Source organism: Patella vulgata, chromosome 5, assembly GCF_932274485.2.
Source record: "Patella vulgata chromosome 5, xgPatVulg1.2, whole genome shotgun sequence".
Taxonomy (NCBI): domain Eukaryota; kingdom Metazoa; phylum Mollusca; class Gastropoda; family Patellidae; genus Patella; species Patella vulgata.
The window spans coordinates 79,694,740-79,718,123 of NC_065883.2; the positions used below are offsets into that span (position 1 = coordinate 79,694,740).

Below are 23,384 nucleotides of genomic sequence, written 5' to 3' on the forward strand. Positions count from 1 at the left end.
TGACTATAAAATTGTACATTTTTTATTTTATTTGACAATAAATAACCTATTATATATTATACACTCTGATAATGAAACAATGTCTACCACGTATCACAGACCAGTTAGTTTCATACAAATGAACGATTTTATTTCTCTGACAAAAACATGTTAAGATCTGTCCCAATCCTGAGCATAAAATTTCCTTTTAGGAGCCTTGTTCCAAAAGAAATAATTTATGAAAGCAGTCTTTTCATTGGCCAAAAGCTAAATTTAACCTAGTAATTAAATTATCAACCAATGAAAAAACTGCTTCTTTAAAACATCTTTGTTTACGTTATCATGAATGCGAGTTCTGAATGAGTTCGACATTTTCGAGTTTAGTTGGGAAGTACGTAAAGAATACAGTCATTAGAATAAATATTACAAGTTTCATTTGCAACGACTGTATATATACAATAAATATTTCAATATTTACAAAGAGATAATGCTTCAACAGATAATAATGCTGTCGGATTTAAATATAAGAATTAAAACAAACCCTGAATCCAAATTTTACAAGAAAGTATTTAAATTTATATAAAAATTAAAATATCTTTGAATTATTTCTGTCATGTTATGTACAATATTTCCTTATCAATTGCTTTAAAACAAAAATTGTCCTCAAAATTATTACAAAGTTGATATGAAAGGCAAATGGATGAAATTTAAATGACTGATCAAAGATGCTGCTCAATCCAAATCCCCCTTTTTAATTATCCTCTTCGTCTTCTTCTTCTTCTGCGTCTTCCATTTCCTCTGCGGCTTCGGCAGCTTCCTGTTGTGCAGCTCGTAACGCGGCCTCTTCTTCGGGTGTGGGATCTTCGTATTCTGTAATTTCTGGTCCACTGGGGAATTCTTCCTGAACGGGGGGAGGTGGAACTGGACTGAAGGTATCCTGAGCATATTTGTGTCCGTAGCCAATGTAAATGTTCTCGAATTTCCTGGAGAAATCAAATGGAAAAGAATTGTAAAGTTTTGTATAGAGTTAATTTATAAATGAGTATCTTTGTAAAAACAGGGATTTGCTGTTTTGACAAGTCAGGAAAATTTGTTTATTTGGAAGATTATCATGGATAAAGTCAACGATCGTTTGGCATTTTTCGAGCAATATTTAAAATTTCATGGTTGAATCTATTATTCAAATAGATTATTAAATATTTTAATATAAAAAAAAAAAAATCCAAAAATCAGTGATAGGTAATCTCCCAGATCACAACTTAAAAAAAAGGCTGAATATTGCTAATTTTTCAATTCATCATTCGTCGCATTTCTGGCGAACTGACGAATCGGATATATTTAAGTATTGAGAATTATGGGTTATATAACTCTTCCAGATCCTAGTGTTGTGAAATTTTGAACTATAAAAAATGAAACGATACAGGATCTGTGTTGAATCATGTCAATCAGCTGAATCATGTCAATCAGCTGAATCATGTCAATCAGCTGAATCATGTGAATTTGATGGAGCATAAATCTCAGTATCTTCAACTTACTTTTCAATGGCAAATGCATGAGCTCCTGGCCACAAGTTCGAGTGCATCACGGAGATAGAATATTGTGGAATAAGATTAGAGGAGAGTTTGGGTGTCCATGGTGACATGCCGCCGATCTCGTCATCCTCAGCAATGGGTGTGAGAAGTGGTGGTCCGACCTCGGGTTCGGGTTCATCTGGTTCTTCTCTTTCCTCTTCTTCATCTTCATCCTCGTAATCATCCTCAGATTTCTGGACTGGATTCCACCAGGTGCATCGACCCTACAATACAACATTTAAATAAACCAGTTGATTCCACGGACATGACTTGAAATAACGATTCTAGTCAGGCATTATTGAACTAGTACCTTGACATTTTATAATTGTCCCGAAAACATGTATTAATCACATCCAGAAAAACAATATGCCTGACAAAATGACAGCCACCAGAAGGGTTGTGTCTGAATTTGTGCCAGATAATTTCTATGACAGGTGCCTTATTTGCATCTCAAACCTAGCTGGAAATTGAAATAAGAGTAGGTCATAGTGCTGCTCCAGCAAAATTCCATTTAATTCATTGTTGGTGCAAAATCATAGGACATTAAACCCCATTTCAAATCAATAAAGATTCTTTATTAAATGTATGGTAGAATGTTTTTTTGGTTTTTTTTTTTAAGGATGGCCCGATAAAGAATGTTTATTAAACGTTTACCTGTGTTTTTAAGGATAGACAGACAAAGAATGTATATTAAACGTTTACCTGTGGTAGAATGTGTTGAACATGATGAACCCAGTTGGTCAAAAGAGGGTCAACTAAATCACGAACAGAAATACCCTCAAAGTCTAAATTCTCTACAAAATGATCACGAGCTGTAAAATAAAATTAAATTCTTGATTAAACAAGATGAAAACTGTTCCGTATTTAGAATCATCAGTGATTATAAAGCATACAACACATGTAGAGGGAGACAAATCCTTTTAATTAAGATATCTTCAAATTATCCTCTATGGATACAGACCACTCTGTTACATTTAAATATATGGTGGACAGATGCAAGTTTACAAGTTCCAGTTTGTGTATTATCTTAAAATGTCTATGATGAAACTCATACATGCTTTGTTCAACCAAACGATAATTTGGGAAAACATGAGAAATGAGTAAGGTCAATGAGAAAATGTTTTGCAGTTTAGTGATCTGTGGCCATATCATCAAAATATTAAAATAATTACCGTTATCATATTTATTTGTACAGATAAAACAACAATCTTTCTTACATAATTTAATCCTAATATCTTTTTCGCTTAGCACAAATGTACAAGGTTTATAAACCCTAACCAATTAGCAGCTATTTAATCTCTGTTGTTAAAAACTTTGGTGTAATAAATGGAAAACATACCTTCTCCTTCTTCTTCTTCCTCCTCTTCTTCATCAAACTGATAGAAACCTAGAGGTGAGATGTGGGTTCCGGCGCTAATACGGGCAATCTGGGCTCGGAGATAATTAGATTCATTACCAATAAATGGTGGATAACATACAACCTGAAATATAACATCAATATAATAATAGATGTCACGGATCATCATTAACCACTAACAAACAACAATCATGAATATCACTACGAGAAAACATTCCCTTGTTTTTATTCATTCTTTACTTTATAAAAACATGGTAATGCACAGACTTTTTCTCGTTTTCTCTTATCTAGTGACAATCAATTATTGTTTTCAATTGTCAGATATCCTCCCACTTTTGTCTTTCGAAGGAATTATTAGTGAACAGAAATTCGCCCATGTATCTGTTATCACTCGTCACTTCGGTCAGTTATATAGAAGGATAACACGTTTTTCTTTTGCATTCATCACTTCCGTTTCTTGAAAGCTTCATAAGGCATTTATCGTAGCAATGATCTCTGTGTTAAAATTATATTTGGAACGTGTTTAACCAGTTCTATGACACATGTGATAATGACCGACACCTAATATTGTCCTTTAACATGTGATAATGTCTGACACCAATATTGTCCTTTAATATGTAAATAAAACTTACCGGAGCATCTAATCGACCTGTGAAGAATTTTTTTATTTTTCTGGCACCAGATATTTGAGTTGGTGTAACGGCTGGCAGTTTAATCCATGGTTTACCAGCTGTAAATATCAAAAATAAATTCTATTACATATGAAATTTTAGACCAACTGAGCTAAAAAATTTAAATGGAGTTTAACATCCTACTTTCTGAACAAACCCTGGGCTAATGAAAACAGATATGCCATTCAGCGGGCTACAGAAAGTTTGATGGCCAATGGCACTACATCCTAAATTTTTATTTCAAATTTTACCACCAGGGGAATGTTAATGTGCATCCAATGGTATAGGTGGGACCTGTTTGTTTTGCCTCATCTGAATGACACGGCAACATTAAATACAACACTCTAATGATTGTTTTATAATTATAAATAATTGGAGGATGAAGAGAGAAATGGGGTTTAACATCCACTCGACACAAACTAGGTCATTTCGGGACTAACATATGGTTTAATTTTATTTCAATAATTCGCTTGCTTGTAGGGGTCTTTAGCAGTGGGAGGAAACTGGAGGACCCGGGGGAAAACCCACGCGGTTGGACAGGCCATGAGGCTGGACAGGTGACCCTACTCCTTGTCACGTACCACTATGGAATCGAAACCCTGCCAGTTGACTCAGTGACAGGCCTTATGATACAGCACGCAGGTGCTAACCATTCGGCCATCCAACCCCCCTAAATAATTGGAGGAACTACTTACGTTCATTACAGACGAAATACGTTTTTTTATTGACACCCGTTCTATTATCTTCTTTAGGTGGTGAGGCAGGTGCTTTAAATTCTGGTTTAGGGAAATCATCTTCTTCTGTTTCCTCTGATAAAATACAAAATAAAACATGAATTAAAACAAGAAGACTGAGTCGTCAACGTACCCCATACTTGAAGACCGAGGTTTCATACCCCATACTTGAAGACCGAGGTTTCATACCCCATACTTGAAGACCGAGGTTTCATACCCCATACTTGAAGACCGAGGTTTCATACCCCATACTTGAAGACCGAGGTTTCATACCCCATACTTGAAGACCGAGGTTTCATACCCCATACTTGAAGACCGAGGTTTCATACCCCATACTTGAAGACCGAGGTTTATGTGCGTACCGCGTATCATAGAGATACTTTGAACGTTTTATGATAGAACTCTATATGTTGTTGTTGATCAAAGATACAATATGTAAGATTAGATTAAGAGTCGGAAGTTCGCACTATAAAAGATAAAAACTAGATGATGTAAATGGATTATGCTGAAAATTTCAATCACATTGCTTTACTCTAAACCGAGAAAACCTTATTTTAAAATCTCTGTAGCCTCGATTGTCATTGTTACTGCTTTCACGATAATTAACAAAGTCTCGATTATCCATTTTTGTGTTTAATCATCAACAGATGTTGAACAGCAGATCAGATTCAAATCCCAAAGAAAATCAGACACATAAGATGGCATCGAGAGTTGATTATGGCCTGGATAAGTTAATAAATATCTAATTAATAATTTAGATAACATTTCAGGCCTAAAGAAAGACCTGCAATAGACAGATTTATCTCTTGCATAATGTATGTTTTATAATTAAATTTTTTGTTTATTTATCTTTTATATAATATTCATCCTTTTATTTGCCTGTTCTTCAATGCCTTTAAAACTTTTAATTTTAATAAAATATTGTTTTTTACAAAATAAAATGTTTTATGGTAAAACTGACCTTCTTCGCCTTCATCAGCCTCATCTTTTTCAGTAGAATCTTCCTCATTTGGTTCTTCCTACAAAATAAATGTCCTTTATTAAATTCACAAAACAGAAATGTTTTAAATGACTCAATTGTTAATTAAATGATTCTATAGAAGACAAATGCTGTTTATTACTGTGTTACGTTTCGACTAGTCTTTACCAAGCAATATGAGAAATGATCGGACAATAATCTATTTCTGATCATTCAAATGTTACATTTGTTTTATTAAGAATCCAGGTATAGAGAATACAGGTATTGAGAATACAGGTATTGAGAATACAGGTATTGAGAATACAGGTATTGAGAATACAGGTATTGAGAATACAGGTATTAAGAACAGCTATTTTTTCTTTGAGAGATAGATTTTTTTACCTTTTTTTAAAGAAGTTTATTTGACCTGATAATCACTTTTTTTCCAGTGTATCAATTTAAACATGGTATCCATTTTACTTACCTCTTCTTCTTCCTCCTCTTCTTCATCCCCCTCACGATATTCAACTTCTGCTACGTAGTAATTCTGTTCTGTTCCTAAAATCTTGCCCCAAAATCGCACATGTTGTAATGGATGATTATCTACAAGATTTTTCAACGCTAACCAAACTCTGATAACTTCCTCTCTATTCAAACCAATAGCAGCTTGTTCAAAATAAAAACATAATTCCATTAAATTAGGTAATGGTGTCTCTACTTCTTCATCTGGCTGAGCTTCATCTTCTTCTCCTTCACCTTTCTACAATAAAAATAGATCAGTCCGGTTAAAAATGGATCAGTCCGGTTAAAAATGGATCAGCCCGTTAAAAATTAGTCCGATTAAAAATGGATCAGTCCAGTTAAAAATGGATCAGTCCGATTAAAGTCTGGTTAAAAATGGTTCATGTACAAAATTTTTGAAACAACTTTTTATCAGAGTTTTTTTTTTATAATCAAACTTTACTGTTTAAAACAAGGTCTATTTGATTCTTAACAAACTCTAAAGGAGAATAATAACAATTAATTATTCCATTATTTTTTTTTTATATTAACATTGAATATTAAAATTTCTGTTTAGATCGACTTTGAACTACTTTAAAGACTATTCAAATTCGAGAGTTCAATTTGTAGTACTATCAGACTTCCTTGTTGTGTTTGTTTACATCGTGATCGTAATATATAACACTACAGGTTAAATAGTTCCTACAATTTTATTGTTATTTGGTATCTACCAACCAGAGGTCAATAAACAGATAGAATTTGATGGATATTTTGACAATGATTAGGATTTTACCAAAATATAACTGTTTTTTATATATAAATATATCATTCACGTTCATTAAGTACGTTGATTTGACTCTTATAGAAAGAGTGAAGCAACATTTTTTTCAAAGACCCAATATTGTCTTAAGGACATAATATGACTTACTGAGAAAAGTTTTTTCTGTAACTGGGCTAGTGCTACTTCTGTAGATTTATCAAGTTTATCTTGAACTGTGTCCGTATCGGATGTAAATTTAGATCTTTTCGTATCTTTGCTAATATCTTCAATAACATCAGCAACATTATCAGGTCTCTCATCTAAAACTCTTGTTAAAACTCGAGATAAATGATCATAGCTGAAAATATTAAAGAAACAATCATTTATTTATTTTGTTTTTTTCTTCATGCAAGCTTGGTATTTTTGTCAATGTTTATAATGGTTCATCAGAGTATCAAGAATCGGTAGTAACCTGACTTTAAAGCCCAGTAACTATAAATAGGCTACTGTACTTAGATCAAGTCTAATACCAAATCCAAATGAGCCGATGTGATTAAATTAGGCCAGATAAATAAAAAAACTTAGTTTGTGATTATCTCAATGCTCAAACGTCCAGAAATTATATCTGATTCAACACTGACAACAACAGCTATGTTTTTCTTTATTTCTATTTAATTGATGTTCAACACCAAGTTAATTAAAAGGTAATATCTTATTAAAATGTGAAAAAAGTCTGTTTTTACTTTTGTTTAAAAAAAGTCATATGTTAAGAAGGAGATGTATTCTAGAGACTAGCCTAACTGCTTGGATTTTCGATAAGCATATCACTGACACGGTTTCATAAGTCTGTCAAAATAGGCCTAATGCCTAATAGTAATGATTTCATCTCTCTGTATCTGTGGGTATACAGCGCAGGGTCCTGCTGTACATATTGTGCGCCGGAAAAGAGTGCAGCTCTAGTAGCTCTGGAAGCTCTGGAGTGTGAGAGTTTCTTTGAAGCTCCCAACAGTGCCGACAGTGGTGCAATGCGTGTCATTTAATTAAATTGGCTAACTAGTCCAACAACATCTAGTAGAATCAACTAGATATGTTTGTCAGTGTGTTTTTATAACAATCCATAACTTACAGATTTATTCCTGTGTTCGTGCTTGCTGTGAGAAGATAAGATTTGGCTTTGATAAATTCGTTTTCTTTCGTACTGATCGGTGCAGAACCTTCTGTTGGTGGAGTGCTCGGCTTCGATCCTGCCTCGTTTTGTTGTGTCGAAGACATTTTTACAGCTTCCTACCTTCTCCTGTTGATAAATAAACAGCTTTGCTAGTTTTTTACGGACGGTGTACCTTTTCTAGTGTATTTCTTGTTGCTTTAATCTACATTTGTTTTATTCGGCTCAATAAACGGTTTCCCTGGTGTGCTGTTGCTAAGGTAAACACAAAAACAACGCTGAAAACATCACTTCCGCTCTATAACGGCAAATAATCGTGACGTAGTACACATGCGGGTGCGAGAAGCCATTTCCTGCAAAGTTAATAAAAGTTTTAATCATCGAATTTTCTACCGTAATTCGAGTTATTTCCGTTATTTCGAGGTCATATTTGATGGTTTGTTATGTAGCCATTTCTAATCTACTTGAGTGGATATAAATTAGATGATTTTATTGTGATTACTTTCAATGACAGCACTGTTGATTACTAAACTTATAGGCCTAAATATAAAATATAGATCTTTACCTGCTAGTATTAGTCACAGATTTATACAGATTATCAATTTGTTAATGTGTGCCGTGAATGATGGATTTATTTGAAAGATGTACAACAGTCCATCTTGAATCTGAAATATTTAATAAGAATAAATTATGTGTCAAGTGACATGTGAAGACCCTCCCAAGAGTTCAAGTTTTCAGACGGACAACAAATCCAGACCAAATGTGAATTAAAGATAATGACATGGTTTCACTGATACTCTGATCATTAAGTTTGTATAAATAATAACTGTTGGCTTTAAAAATGGATAAAAAGCGAATGTTGTCAAATTCCAAGAAGAAAGATTCAGGATTAAATGAGGGAATTGCTGGTCGATATATTAAAAGAGACACACCTCCGATGCTACGCAGTAAGTTTGACATCTATACAATTGTTATAATGACATACCAGTACCTGAAATGTCTGGAAATAAGGCACCAGTCACTGATATTGTCAGGTCCAAGTTTATCAGGTAGAATACCTAGCTGTGGTGCCCTTACAAATTTGTCTATATTCTGTATTTTTACCGGATACCTTGGGGGGTTGGATGGCCAAATGGTTAGCACGTGCACTCTGTATCATAAAGCCTGTCATTGAGTCAACTGGCGTGGTTTCGAATCCCCGGTTGTACGTGACAAGGAGTAAGGTCGCCTGTCCAACTTTCGTGGGTTTTCTCCAGGTCCTCCAGTTTCCTCCCACTGCTAAAGACCCCTACGCACAAGCGAATTATGCAAATAAAATTGAACCATATGTTAGTCCCGAAATGACCTAGTTTGTGTCGAGTGGACGTTAAACCCCATTTCTCTCTCTCTCTCTCAAAATATCAGCAAAATATCAGGTAAAGCCAGGGTTGATTCAGTGGCATTGTTTATAATGACAAAGTCAAAGGCAGATTTGAAGTGAAAATAGACCACAATAAATTAAAGAGAATAGTTTGTACTAGCCATTTACTTGCTGAGTTTGTATTGAAGAGAGAGTGACTGATTACACTATATAGTTGCAGTATTTATGAAAGGTCTGATTAAACCATTCAGGTACCAGTACTGTAGTACTGTCCTTTAGATTTGTCTGACTCTTTGCAGAATAGAGGCCTACTCTAGGCAATGGGCCCCGTGACACTTGTAAGTCAAATTGATCTTCTCTGCTAAAAGAATTATGGATATATGATTTGAAACATAGGCATACATGTACATATCCAAAACAGAAATATAGACAGTTGAACTTGAAGACACGTCAAATATGCCACTATCATTATTTTCTACCCCTATTTTATTACAACAGAGCAAATTAAATTTAGGCTGCTAAATCATAACTATTTTTTTAAAAATGACCAACAACTTTGGCGCCTCGTATTTTGGTGATAACGTAAGACAGATAAAATATCAACTCAATTTAAATAACTTCAACATAATTATATTGAAAAAACATTGCATTCAACTTCCTCCTTATCATTTTATTTTTGTTCAAGTGTGGAACATAATTGGCATGGAATTAGCCACAACTGAAAATAAAAAAATTTGGTTAGGACATTGATGGAGAAATTGTGGAGCCCTGTGCAAAAAGATGTTTATTGATTGACAAACTATATTTGCATCGTAAACATTTTTAATGTTTTTTTTAAAAATATTTTTCAGATTATCATACGCCAGTACGACCTGGTAACAGTACACCAAGACGAACAACCAGAAACCCAGCATCATACATTCCCCAACAGGTGTCTGCTACAGGAGGACAATTCGCTCCATCTATTGTCCCTTCATCTGTACGTCTTTCAAACCCAGTCAATTTACATTCGTCAGTTTCTCCCGGACCCGTGACCGACAGACAGATACATCTATATCAACAACATCATCTACAACAAATACACAACGCGAACACGGCATCACCGTTAACTCAAGGTTTACATAATCTACGTATAGCCTCTCCCGCTAACACGTGGGGTGATACCTATATTACAAGTAGTGCTCCTAGAACAGTTGGTATCGCATTCTCTCATCAAACCGGTCAATCTCCATTAATAGCTGGTACGAGCCATGGTGTCGCGTATCATCCGTCACAACACGTTGTCTCATCCACTCCACAACTCCAGATTAAACCAGAAGAAAGGGGCAATAACTCTGCTGCTAAAAACATGACAACAGCTTCTCGTGAAGGTTTGTTATAAATTTTATAAAACTATCAATTAATTTAATGTCAAGTAAAAAAAGATATTTTAGCGCCAGCGTCAACTTATTGGTAATGACAATAATGGTACATTGATGGCCTATGACCTGAAAATTCAAATTTAGATTTTATCATATAATTTGATCAAACCTAAATAAGGCCAAATTTTATTTTATTTCTTTTCTTTTAGAAATTGGCCACATGTATTAAAATACTCTTCTCAAAATTTTAGTTTTTGAAATTTTATACTTAAACATGCATTATGCAAGAGCAAAATCTGCTTATTACAAGCCTTTCTTTAGGCCTGAAATGTTATCTAAATTATCAATTAGACATTAATTAACTTATCCAGACCATAATAAACTCTCGATGTCAAGGCTAGCCTACGATGTTGGCTGGATTAGATTCCTATATGCCGCTAACGGTCGTTGATAATTAAATCAGAAAACGTGGATAATCGAGACTATGCTGTTTATATTAATGATTTTAGTAATGATGACCGAGACTATGCAAAAATTTCAACCGCTTCTTTCTCGGCTCATAGTGGATCAATTTGACTGAAATTTTCAGCAAATTACCTTTACACTATCTAGTTTTTAACTATTATAGCGAGAACTGCCATCTCTTTATCTTATCTCCCATAATGTATCTTTAATGTTGTTCAGGGCTCAACTAGCTAGTTTTAAAAACCCTGAAGGACTAAAAATACAGCCGTTTATAAAACTTTGTTGTTTAAATGTATCAAATACATGAATAAGGAATTATGTTTAAAGTTTTGTGTTTCCGGATCAAAGATAATTTTCATAAACAGTGATTGAAATTTGAGTAAATTCTCAAGTCTGAGAATGTTTTGTGAACTCGGTCCCAGATAAATCAACTGATTTAATAAAATATAGCCTAATACATAAATCTACAGTAATATATTGATACTGTCCGGGCGTTGTTTCAATATATTACACATAAAACAACTTAAAATACAGACACTATCCTACATGTACATTTCAATGAAATCCATCATGTGAGTCCAATATTTCATCTAGTTTTATATATTGTACCACTGGCACATTGCTCATACATTATTTGATGTTGCATCGGTATTTTAAGTAGACTTCTGAAATATTTTAAGAAAGCAGCCTTTTAATTAGCTGTAAGCTAAAATTTATATGGGGATTTTGGACCCAGCCAATGAAAAGACTGCATTCGTGAAATATTTTGATTTATTGTGGCCGTTATATACATGTATCATTTTGATTGGTTGTGGCCGTTATATATCATTTTGATTGGTTGTGGCCGTTATATATCATTTTGATTGGTTGTGGCCGTTATGTATCATTTTGATTGGTTGTGAGCTAAAATTTGTGATTTTTGTACCCAGCCTTTTTATTGACTGTAGTGAGCTAAAATTTGTGATTTTTGTGCCCAGCCTTTTCATTGGCTGTGAGCTGAAATTTGTGATTTTTGTACCGAGCATATTCATTGACTGTGAGCTAAAATTTGTGCGATGATTTTTAGACCCAGCCAATGAAAATCCTGCATTCTTAAAGTACATGTTAATTTAAGTTTTCATGAATGAGGCCTTTTTTCAGATTCCATTTTGTTATGCTTTATTTGGGGATTTGGTGGGCGAATGGTGTAACGTGTGCTTTAGACCATAAGGTCTGTCACTGAGTCAAGTGGAGAGGTTTTGATTCCCACGTGTATGTTGTGACAAGAAGTAGGGTCACCTTTCTAACCTCGTGGGTTTTCTCTGGGTACTCCAGTTGCTCCAGTTTCCTCTCACTGCTAAATTGAATCATATGTTAGTCTCAAAATGACCTAGTTTGTGTTGGATGGATATTAAACTCTATTACCTGTCTTTATTTATAAAAAATTTTGTTTTGAAGAAGAGAAGACGGATGGTCAGCTGTCTCATTACCATAACCAAGGTCAAGGTAATACAGAATATTCTAGTTTACAACAACATGATGATAATTACCAAATACAACAATATCATCAAGAAATACGCAATTATTACGCTCAACAAAACACAGCCGCCAACCAAACGTCTAATTTATTTAGTCTTTCATCAGATAATTCTAGCCAACCGACTTCTTCTATATCCAGTGACCGATCAAGTCAGTTATCGTCCATTGATCGCGCCACGCCAGTCATGAACTTATATCATAATTCGGAACAACGTGGCGTAATGGCGTCACCCGCAGAGCATGGTAATCAAGTTCTGGCGTTGATGTCAGGTGACCGAAGTCAGACAAATAGCACGTTTAGCGGTGATCGTGGAAATGTTGTGTATTCGGCAGCAAATCACCATGGTGATGGTATTATGTCTACTGTCTCGTCGTCCCCAGCAACAAGTATGTTTATTTTATTTTATGTATTATTATACTCTGGGTCTGATATTCAATGGGTGGCCGGGTGGTATAACCCACGCTTTAGATCATAAGGTTGTATTGATCTCCGGCTTCTACCAGACTAGGATTAGTGTTTTGCCCGCCTAACATTGTTGGTTATCCCTGTTTTTGATTCCAGGCCTCTACCAGAACTTGTTGGTTTTCTCTGGTTTCTACCAGACCTTGTCAGGGTTCCCCGGTTTCTACCAACTGCTAAAGATCCCGTCAAGGGCTTATTATTGTGATAAAGATATCCCAACAGAATAAGTGTTGATTGAAATCTTAAACACCCATCACCCCTCCTATCTCTCCCTCTTCCTCTTTCACATACAGGAGTGCACGTAAAAGATCCCCTGAATTCGATGATGAGTAGGTAGAAACTACCTGACTGATATTTGAATTCTTACATTAATAATTTGAGTGAAAAACACTAAGCTAGGATAATTGGAGAATTTTGAGAATTTCATTATTCTGCTTCTCTTTTCATATTTGTATGAACTGGAGGTCGGGTGTTCGATCCCTGCATTGTCCGAGAAAGTTCATCCAGATTTTCCAGCGTGGTTCCCCCCTTGTCAGTGATGCAGGACGGAGGACCTGACAAGGACAGCTGTCTAGTCGTTTGGATGGGACGAAAAACCGAGGTCCCGTGTATACATTGGAATGCACATAAAAGATCCCTTGACAGTTGGAATTTGATATAAGAGTAGGCCGTAGTGCCGCTGTCCGGGCAAAATTTTCCTCATAGCACGCTGTATGGCGCATGCCCGTCTTCATTAGCCCAGTATAGGAGCAGAACAGTAGGACGTTAAACCCCATTTCATTTCATTTTGTTTGTATGAAAGAGATGTAAAATGGATTAGAACAGTATAATGAAATATTACAGTAATTTTTCAACATGGTGGTCATCCAGGGTCAAGATCTGTTCTCAAAGTCGATAGTTCTCTGTTCTGTTAATGGTTAGGTGACGTGTGTAGTTTGTGGGAACGAACATCCAAGTTATTACTATTTTCAGAAATAGTACAATATTTTTTTCGACATGGTGGTCATTCAGGACAGAGATCTGTACTGAAAGTCGATAGTTCTCCGTGTCGTTAATAGTTAGGTGGTGGGTGTAGTTTGTGGGAACGGACAATCAAGTTATTACTATTTTCAGATAGTTTTGGTGGATCAGAAGAAATACCGTTACCTCCAGGCTGGTCGATTGATTGGACTTTACGAGGTAAAAAATACTATATAGACCATAATACTCAAACCACACATTGGAGTCATCCATTAGAGAAAGAAAGTTTACCCATGGGATGGGAACGAATTGAATCGAAAGAACATGGAGTATTTTACGTCAAGTAAGTTAAACAATGTTAGCTAATGAGAAATGGGGGTTAGATGGCCGAATGGTTAGCATGTGCGCGCTGTATCATAGGGTCTGTCATTGAGTCAACTGGCATGGTTTTGATTCCCTGGTTATATGTGACAGGGCGTAGTGTCGCCTGTCCAACCTCGTGGGTTTTCTCACGGTCCTCCGGTTTCCTCCCACTGCTTAAAGACCCCTACGCACAAGCGAATTATTGAAATAAATTAAAAACCATATGTTAGTGCCAAAATGACATAGTTCATGTTGAGTGGACGTTAAACCCCATTTCTCTCTAATGAGAAGTGGTATCACATGTTCTAGAGAGAGAAAGCATACCCTGTCTCATGTACAACATCTATCAATACTATATATCTAGATTAAGTGGTATCAGATGTTCTAGAAATAGTTAGCATGCCCTGTATCATGTACAACATATATCAATACTATATATCTAGACTAGGTGGTATCAGCTGTTCTAGAAAGACCAAGTATACCCTGCCTCACACATGATACCCATCACCACATATAGCTAGAGGATACCAAGTGGTATCATATGTTCTAGAGAGAGTAAGCATACTCTGTCTAATGTACAACATCTACCAATACAACAGTACTTCACAAGAAGGATAGCTATATGAACTCCCCAAATGAGAAGGGGTATCAGATTAACTTCCATCACAAGGGCTGGTTGGAAACAAACTGATGGAGAGTAGATGACTACCCACCCAAATATAGACTCAGGTGATTTGCGTGACTAGCTATTTTGGAGCGAGTTGACGAGATTTAGGAACTGTAGATTTTCTAACACATTGCAGAAAAGACAGCAGAGTTGCTCAAATTAGTTAAACAGTAGTCTACATCTGCTTCACTCTTGATTACCCAGACTCGACAGAGTATGTCTGCTTGATAAATATCTGGGTCTGGAAGTACATGTCTATAAGATTATTAATGTTCTGACCTATATCAAAAAGGTTTACCTCGTTTAACTACAATCCTACAGCTTGTGCCCACTGCCCAGGCAAAATCCTACAGCTTGTGTCCACTGCTCAGGCAAAATCCTATCTTGCATTGTACATTGTACATATATAAAAATAAAATCACCACTTTATTATATAGCCCTAGATTGCCTGCGTAATCGTTAAAATAAAATCGTTATATGTTAGCCCCATTTTATTTTATTTTTTAGCCATATATTGAAAACCGCTCAGATTCACCATCCATGTGCTCCGTCAGTACCGAGGTTTAACATGGTGTTTAATTACGATGGTCCACAAATACAACAGTTACCACAGCAACTAGAATATCAACAACCACGACAATCTAACGTACTCGTACCAGCTAATCCTTATCTTAAAGAAGGTAATTTATAAATCGTTTACTGTATCGTTATTTATATAACCTTATAAATCGTCTACTGTATCGTTATCTATACAAATGGTGGCCAACCTTACATACTATGCATTCATTTGTTTATATACAAATTCAAATTCTCCCTGTTGAATGGTTTAAAGCGTGGGCGCTGTATCATAAGGTCTGTCATTCAGTCAAGTAACATGATTTCAATTCCCCGGTTGTACGCGACAAGGAGTAGGGTTGCCTTCCAACCTCGTGGGTTTACTCCGGGTCCTCCGGTTTCTTCCCACTGCCAAAGATACACAAGTGAAATATTGAAATAAAATTGAATCATATGTTAGTCCTGAAATGACCTAGTTTTGTTGCATGGACATTTAACCCCATTTCTCTCTCTTCTTCTTGTAAGAATATGTTTATGGACATAATTATAACTAGACCTGCCAGGCAGATCTGAAAGCAGACAAGTAATATGTTAAATCCCCATTTCATTTCCCAGAAAAGTATCTTAATCAGCTACAATAAATGGAAGACCTTATAAATGATGAATCTGTCATATATTTTTTTGTATATTTTAACAGAGATACCACAGTGGTTGGTTGTTTATTCTAAAGCTCAACCAGAACATGATCATAAACTCAAGGTAGATCTTATATAGTCTTGATTACTCCAGCTCTACATGTCATATAGTCTTGATTACTCCAGCTGTACATGGCTTATATAGTCTTGATTACTCCAGCTGTACATATCTTATATAGTCTTGATTACTCCAGCTCAACATATCGTGTATAGTCTTGATTGCCCCAGCTCTACATGTCTTATATAGTCTTGATTACCCCAGCTCTACAAGTCTTATATAATCTATAAAATTCACTCTGTGGCATACATTTCATTGGCTGTCTTAAAACACCGAATTTGCTGGGTCAGGAATTATTATTAGATATACCCAGGTGTATTACACTCGCAATTATACCTGAACACATGAAATGTCTAGCCTTAAATCAGATTTTGCGTGACAATAGTAAATGTTTTTGAATTACCTCGTACAATTGACTCTGTCACATCCGACATCTGAATACTACGACATTACCTCTATAATTTGATAATCTCTTTTAAGAGAGCATTTGGTATTTGATTTTAGTTTCTCAAGTCAAATAAAGGGACCATTATAAGAATCATTATACAATGTCAAGCAGCAACTTACAGCAGATTTCGAGAAAGCTCCACGACTTACACAGAAGGGAATAATGTTATAGGGATTCGAAGCTACATTATAATAATACTTCCTGTTTTGGAAGTTACAATAATACTTCCTATTTTGAGAAAACTGAGTATTCTGACATTCTGCGTAATCCGACATATTATAACGATCCCTTACGATGTCGGATTTGACAGAGTCTACTGTATATGAAAAGAACATAATAAGATATTGATAATACTACATATGAATTTCTTTGTTAATTTAAAAAAAAAATTGTCAAATCTTCTGTTATTTGAATTAGTTCCTGTTGAGTTAATTCCACCTTTGTTTTTGGTTTCAGTGGGATTTATTTCGATTGAATGAATTAGAATATTTCGATGCGTTGATTATTCGCCTGTATAAACAGGAACTAGAACAACTTGTGATGTCATATGAGGCGTACAGGGCCGCACTAAATAGAGAGAAAGAACGACAAAAACAAGATCAGCAGCAAAAACAGTTAACGCAAAACATAGAAACAAAAGTGTGACGTGACTAAACGTATGGCAAATATTCTTGCATCAAACACGTCAAAAATAATTTTTGCGATGTGGAAGACAGCGTTACAGACTGTGGCGATAAAAATGCTGGTATGCAAATCATTTGTCACGTAAATATACGTTAGTGCTGTCATATAATGAGCTGCTCATGTCAATTTTTATCCGCAAAGAACGTAATTATTTACGTCTTCTGGTAAGTTAGTGTTCTTTTGAAGCTTTAATCTTTTTGGTACAACACGGCCATACCAATTTCAATTTGTGTTTTTTGGAATGTTTCATAGCCACTCGAATCCTGTGAACAAATTTTTGCTTAAAATATAAAAGTAAAAATTTGAAGTACTCCTTGTTTTTAAATTAGTCGTATTTTTTACCTGAAGGAATAGGAAACAAAATTTTAATCGCAATGAGAGTGAGAAAAATGGGGTTTAACAAATATGGGGACTAACATATGGTTCAATTTTATTTCATTAGTTTGCTTGTGGGTTGGGGTCTTTAACAGTGGGAGGATGTGCATGCAGGGAATCGAAACCACGCCACTCAAAGACAGACCTTCTGATACATTAACCATTCAGCCACCCACCCTCGGGATCTGAAAGGACAAGAACAGTTATCTAGTCGCTCGGATGGGACGAAAAACCGAGGTCTTATGTACACATTGGTGTCCATGTAAAAGATCCCTTGGCAGTTGGAATTCGATATAAGAGTAGGCCACAGTGCTGCTCTCTGAACAACATTTCCCTCATAGCACACTGTATGCCCGTCTTCATTATCCCAGTTTGGAGCAGAACAGTAGGACGTTAAACCACAATTTATTTGGGGATCTGAAAGAACATAAATTAAGATTGTTATGGCCTGATAGTTGTAGTTTATTGTTTGCTGATGGAATATAATTATGAGAAACATGGCTGGCCATCATAATTATTACTGTCATGATTATTGTTATTAATAATAGGCTTGTTGTAAACTAATATATATTTATGTGTGTAACGTATATCATCATTCTACAGGCCTTGTTCTACAGGCCTTGTTCTACAGGTCTTGTTATATAGGCCTAATTCTATAGGCCTTGTTCTATAGGCGGTGTTCTACAGGTTTGTTCTATAGGCTGGTTCTGCAGGCCTTGTTCTGCAGGCCATAATCTGTTCAAGATGTAAAACAAGAAAATTATGTGTCATAAATTTAATGTGGATTAAAAGAAATAGACATGGTGTCAGGTAGAAATAATAAACCGTTTACTGAATCTTGATTTGTACGAGGTTAAAACTCTTACGATGATTAAATTGCTCTCTGGGATGGTGTATGACATCAGATCTACTTTTATAGAAACATATTGAAATATTCTACCAGGATTAATAGATTCTTGCTTACGTTTTTGACCCATGGTGATGATATAATTTACAATAATATGGATAATCTCCACCGACATGTAGGATACATTTTATATTAAAATCCTATTTACCTGGACAGGTGTATCCATAAATATTGAAAACAAACTACGTCTATTTACCAGGACAGGTGTATCCATAAATATTGAAAACAAACTACGTCTATTTACCAGGACAGGTGTATCTATAAATATTGAAAACAAACTATGTGTATTTATCAACAAGCCATATTCAATATGTTACATATTTTTAATGTTTTGAAATATTAAGTGTCCATATTAGTTTTGCTTAGGTAATGAATTGGTATTGAATATTAGTCAGTGCTACACACTATAGACTTCGAGTTGGTTAGATCTAAATATTAAGGCCGGTTGCAGATTTTGTCATAGTCACGAGATGTAAACAGTGTTGGGGCATGTGATTGTTGCCGAGGATTGTGGGTTGGGGTTAGCATTTAGCCCTAGCTCTGTTTACGTCTCGTTACCGTGACAAAATCTGCAAGTGGCCTTAATATTTAGTGCTATACACTTTGAGACTTTCATGATAACTTTTGATTATAAACTAAATTATTTAAAGGTGCTGTCATTTCATTGGCTAAAAATTAAAATCTTAATACAAATGTTAGCTCTTAGCCCATGAAAAGACTACGTTGTAAAAATATTTTAATTTGTCTTTGTGAATAAAGCGCTAGGTGTCTTATTTATAAGATCTGAAACTGACATATTTAAAGATGGAGGCCTTTCATTGGATAAGATCTGATATTCTGATACAGATTTTAGCTCGTTGCTAATAGAAATGAAATGAACACCAATGTGTACACGGAACCTCGGTTTTCCGTCCCTTCCGAACGACTATTCGTTGTCCCTTGCCAGGACCTCAGTTCTGTGCCACTGACAAGGTGGAACCACGCCGGAAAATCTGGATAAACTTTCTCTATCCAATGCAGGGATCGAACACCCGACCTCCAAGTTAGAGAGCCAATAACTTACCCACCTAGCCACCATGGCCCCTCTCTTTGCTAATAGACAAACTGCATCTTTAAAACATGTCAGTTTTACAAATCAAGAATGGCTTCTATTAACAAACTACTCAAGTATATAGTGCTATTTGTATGTCTTCATTTCATGTGTGAATCAATTTTATGTGTAGTTATTGCCCCTGAAAACTCTGAAGCCACCCATCACAATGCTGCTCATGGACATATACACTCGGCAAACCTCAGCAGATTCCGTTACTCTACATTTAGCTCCGGCTGTATGATGATAAGTGATATGTACCTACGCCTATACAATTGCGATGCGGCACCGGTTTACTTTTAAAAAGAAGTTATTAAAATTGCGTCGTTCGAAGCATGAGTAGAATTTTCAGTACAAAGTTGTCCAAATTTGAAGAAAATCGGATAAACTTGAAAGAAAAACAGCTATAGACTTTGAAATATTTGTATGATAAAACATTCTTCTAAGGCGTCGTCATGGGCAACGCCGTTGGTAATCTGGGAACTTGAAAGTAGTTCTAATGGCGGATTGGTCATACAGCCGAGGCTAGATGTAGGGTACTGGAATCTGCTGAGGTTTGCCGAGTGGGACATTGCATAGTAATACTATGTTTATATTCAGATACAGCTCAATTTAAAATTGGTTACCAAGCTATTAATAAGATTTTTTAGGATTAAACTTGTTCAATTTAATTGGAGGTGCTCAATGGCCACTTTAGCTTTTAGAGTCAAGACAAAAATATTTAATTTAAAAAATTAGATAAGATTGAATGTAGGATTGTACATCGTGTAGAAGGTATGAAATTATCAGTTGTTTCATGCAGGACTGCTGTATATAACAGTGGGCATATCTCAATATATAGGGTTACCAGTATTCTTTCAATTCTTTTAGAGTTATTTCCCTTATTGAAACCTTGTAGACAAGCTGTAAGTCAAACTTTTAAAAACTTTCTAGTATGTTTTAGTGTTTATGATATAGTAATTTATGGAAATTTTTTGATATGGCAGATATATTTTTACATTCAAATCCTGGTTCCCATAGGGACATTAATGCAGTCAGTCTTGATGATTAGAGTTATTTCCCTTGTTGTTGAATCCTTATAAAACAGGCTTTAAGTTATATTTTTCGAAACTTAGTATATTTAAGTATATTAATTTTATTGTAGTTTTTGATAAAGAATTAAGCGATATTGTCCTTTTTGCGAATATCCCTAAATAGACATGGGCCTGGGGCTGTTATTAATTGCAGCCTTGACCTTTAGTAGCCTATTTGTATTAAACTAGCATACTGATCTCCTAATTTACTAGATTTAATTATTTTATTTTCTAGTACGCGTTGTTAATTATAGAATTTAATATTAGTGCAATATATTTATTATTACTGGAGTAATATGTAAAATAATGACTGATAAGACCACTAGTAGAACCATCATGTTATATGTGTTGTAGCAGGTGCTTGTTTTCCTCAAGGAATTGATTAATCAAAATATATGTGGAAAATAACACTGTAACCTGGGTATCATTTAATCTTGTGTATCTAGCACTGATTTCTTTCACATTCGTTTAATATCAAATCTATGTTTAAAAATTCGTAAAAATCATTTAAAATCATCTAATTTCTACTTGTGTCCAGTTTAAAGCTCACCATTCAATTTTGATAATTAGTGTCCAATATACAAGTGTTTAATTTCTCTATCACTGTTAGAAAATAAACAACCCAATTGATTATTGATGTATAATGATTGATTTTTGAACAGAGGTCAGGAAATTAAACACTTGTATATTGGAGACTCATTATCAAATTAATCAATCAGCCGTAAACTGGACACAAGTACAAATTAGATGATTTATGGGGATTTTAAATGATTTTTACAAATTTTTAAATATAGATTTGATATTAAACGAATGTGAAAGAAATTAGTGCTAGATACACAAGATTAAATAATACCCGGGTTACAGTGTAAAGAGATGCATATATGGCCACAAAATTGTTTAAATAGAAATTGAGACATCGGGTTAAAAAACTATGTTTTCATCATTTAGGTCAATTGTAGTTTTCGTTTAATGGGTCTTAGTAAATAATTAATCATTACCATTAAGACTTTTGGAAGATTTTTTTTAAACTTTCAAAACTTTAAAATTGGAACTAAAAGATTCAAGCACTGTTTTGGAAAATAATTTAAAGCAGTATATATTTTTGCAAAAAAAATATGCAACAAAAATTCAGATTGACGTGGTCTTGTAATATATTTTAGCTAATTGATAGACAATTTTTAAAACTATCATGTAAAAAATTATTCCAAACGCTAGTTCCATTCGTAAAATCTTGCTCTCTTTGGTGCCAGTATGTGCTATATTCTTTTTTTTTATACCTTTTTAACACTTGTATATTGGAGACTCATTATCAAATTAATCAATCAGCCGTAAACTGGACACAAGTACAAATTAGATGATTTATGGGGATTTTAAATGATTTTTACAAATTTTTAAATATAGATTTGATATTAAACGAATGTGAAAGAAATTAGTGCTAGATACACAAGATTAAATAATACCCGGGTTACAGTGTAAAGAGATGCATATATGGCCACAAAATTGTTTAAATAGAAATTGAGACATCGGGTTAAAAAACTATGTTTTCATCATTTAGGTCAATTGTAGTTTTCGTTTAATGGGTCTTAGTAAATAATTAATCATTACCATTAAGACTTTTGGAAGATTTTTTTTAAACTTTCAAAACTTTAAAATTGGAACTAAAAGATTCAAGCACTGTTTTGGAAAATAATTTAAAGCAGTATATATTTTTGCAAAAAAAATATGCAACAAAAATTCAGATTGACGTGGTCTTGTAATATATTTTAGCTAATTGATAGACAATTTTTAAAACTATCATGTAAAAAATTATTCCAAACGCTAGTTCCATTCGTAAAATCTTGCTCTCTTTGGTGCCAGTATGTGCTATATTCTTTTTTTTTATACCTTTTTAACAAATTTTTTTACATTTGAAGAGTTCAATTCCAAGACATTATATTAAAGATACATTATGGGAGATTCGTTAACGAGTTGGCAGTTCTCACTATAATAGTTAAAAACTAGATAATGTAAAGGCAATTTGGTGAAAATTTCATTCAAATTGATCCACTATGAACCAAGAACTAAAGGACTGAAATTCCCATAAGCCTAGGTCATCATTACTAAAGTCAGTACGATAAACAGCATAGTCTCGATTATCCATTTAATTGTTTAATCAAGAAGGAAAGTTATGCAGTAAATCGGCTTACAATCCACTAAAGATCGCAGGCTAGCGCTGCCATCTAGAGTTGATTATGGCCTGGATAGGTTAATTAATGTCTAATTAATACTTTAGATAACATTTCAGACCTAAAGAAAGACATGCAATAGGCAGATTTAGCTCTTGCATAATGCATGTTTAATGTAATATTAAGTTTCCCTTTCTAAAAGCCATGTTTTTTTTCCCTTGCACCTTGTCTCACTATCACCCAGTAATACATCCCACATGTGAATATTGCATGATGGGTTGTCTACATCTGTAATTAGTAGCCAAGGCCTGGGCCTCTGGGGTTGCAGCCCAATGCCTCCACAACCTAGAGGACCTCCAGAAATTATTATTAAGGCCCCAAATTGGCCCCAAGTTCACAAAGCATTCTCAGACTTAATTTAAAAATTTACTCAACTTTCAGTCACTGTTTATGAGAAATATCTTTGATCCAGAAACACAAA

General features: G+C 34.7%; 2 protein-coding genes across 3 annotated transcripts; one reads left to right on the forward strand and one right to left on the reverse strand.

Moving 5' to 3' along the window:
• On the reverse strand, positions 1 to 7,964 carry LOC126821392 (radial spoke head protein 4 homolog A). The gene is made up of 10 exons (XM_050549803.2): positions 7,658 to 7,964; positions 6,700 to 6,889; positions 5,755 to 6,030; positions 5,274 to 5,331; positions 4,274 to 4,387; positions 3,540 to 3,637; positions 2,890 to 3,031; positions 2,253 to 2,362; positions 1,515 to 1,774; positions 1 to 962 (listed from the first exon to the last, which is right to left on the reverse strand). Exons 1-10 carry the CDS (start codon positions 7,801 to 7,803, stop codon positions 731 to 733), a joined length of 1,626 nt encoding a protein of 541 aa, XP_050405760.1. The 5' UTR covers positions 7,804 to 7,964; the 3' UTR covers positions 1 to 730.
• Positions 7,965 to 8,028: 64 nt separating this feature from the next.
• Positions 8,029 to 21,208, forward strand: LOC126820922 (scaffold protein salvador). 2 transcript variants are annotated; one of them, XR_008788317.1, is made up of 8 exons: positions 8,029 to 8,643; positions 9,908 to 10,426; positions 12,320 to 12,787; positions 13,977 to 14,166; positions 15,361 to 15,533; positions 16,106 to 16,167; positions 17,066 to 18,731; positions 18,780 to 21,208. XR_008788317.1 is itself a non-coding variant. In XM_050549104.2 (7 exons), exons 1-7 carry the CDS (start codon positions 8,538 to 8,540, stop codon positions 17,252 to 17,254), a joined length of 1,707 nt encoding a protein of 568 aa, XP_050405061.1. In that variant the 5' UTR covers positions 8,029 to 8,537; the 3' UTR covers positions 17,255 to 21,208. The 2 variants fall into 2 exon arrangements, 1 of the variants encoding a protein (XP_050405061.1); XM_050549104.2 differs by having other exon boundaries at positions 17,066 to 21,208.
• The last annotated feature ends 2,176 nt before the right edge of the window (positions 21,209 to 23,384 follow it).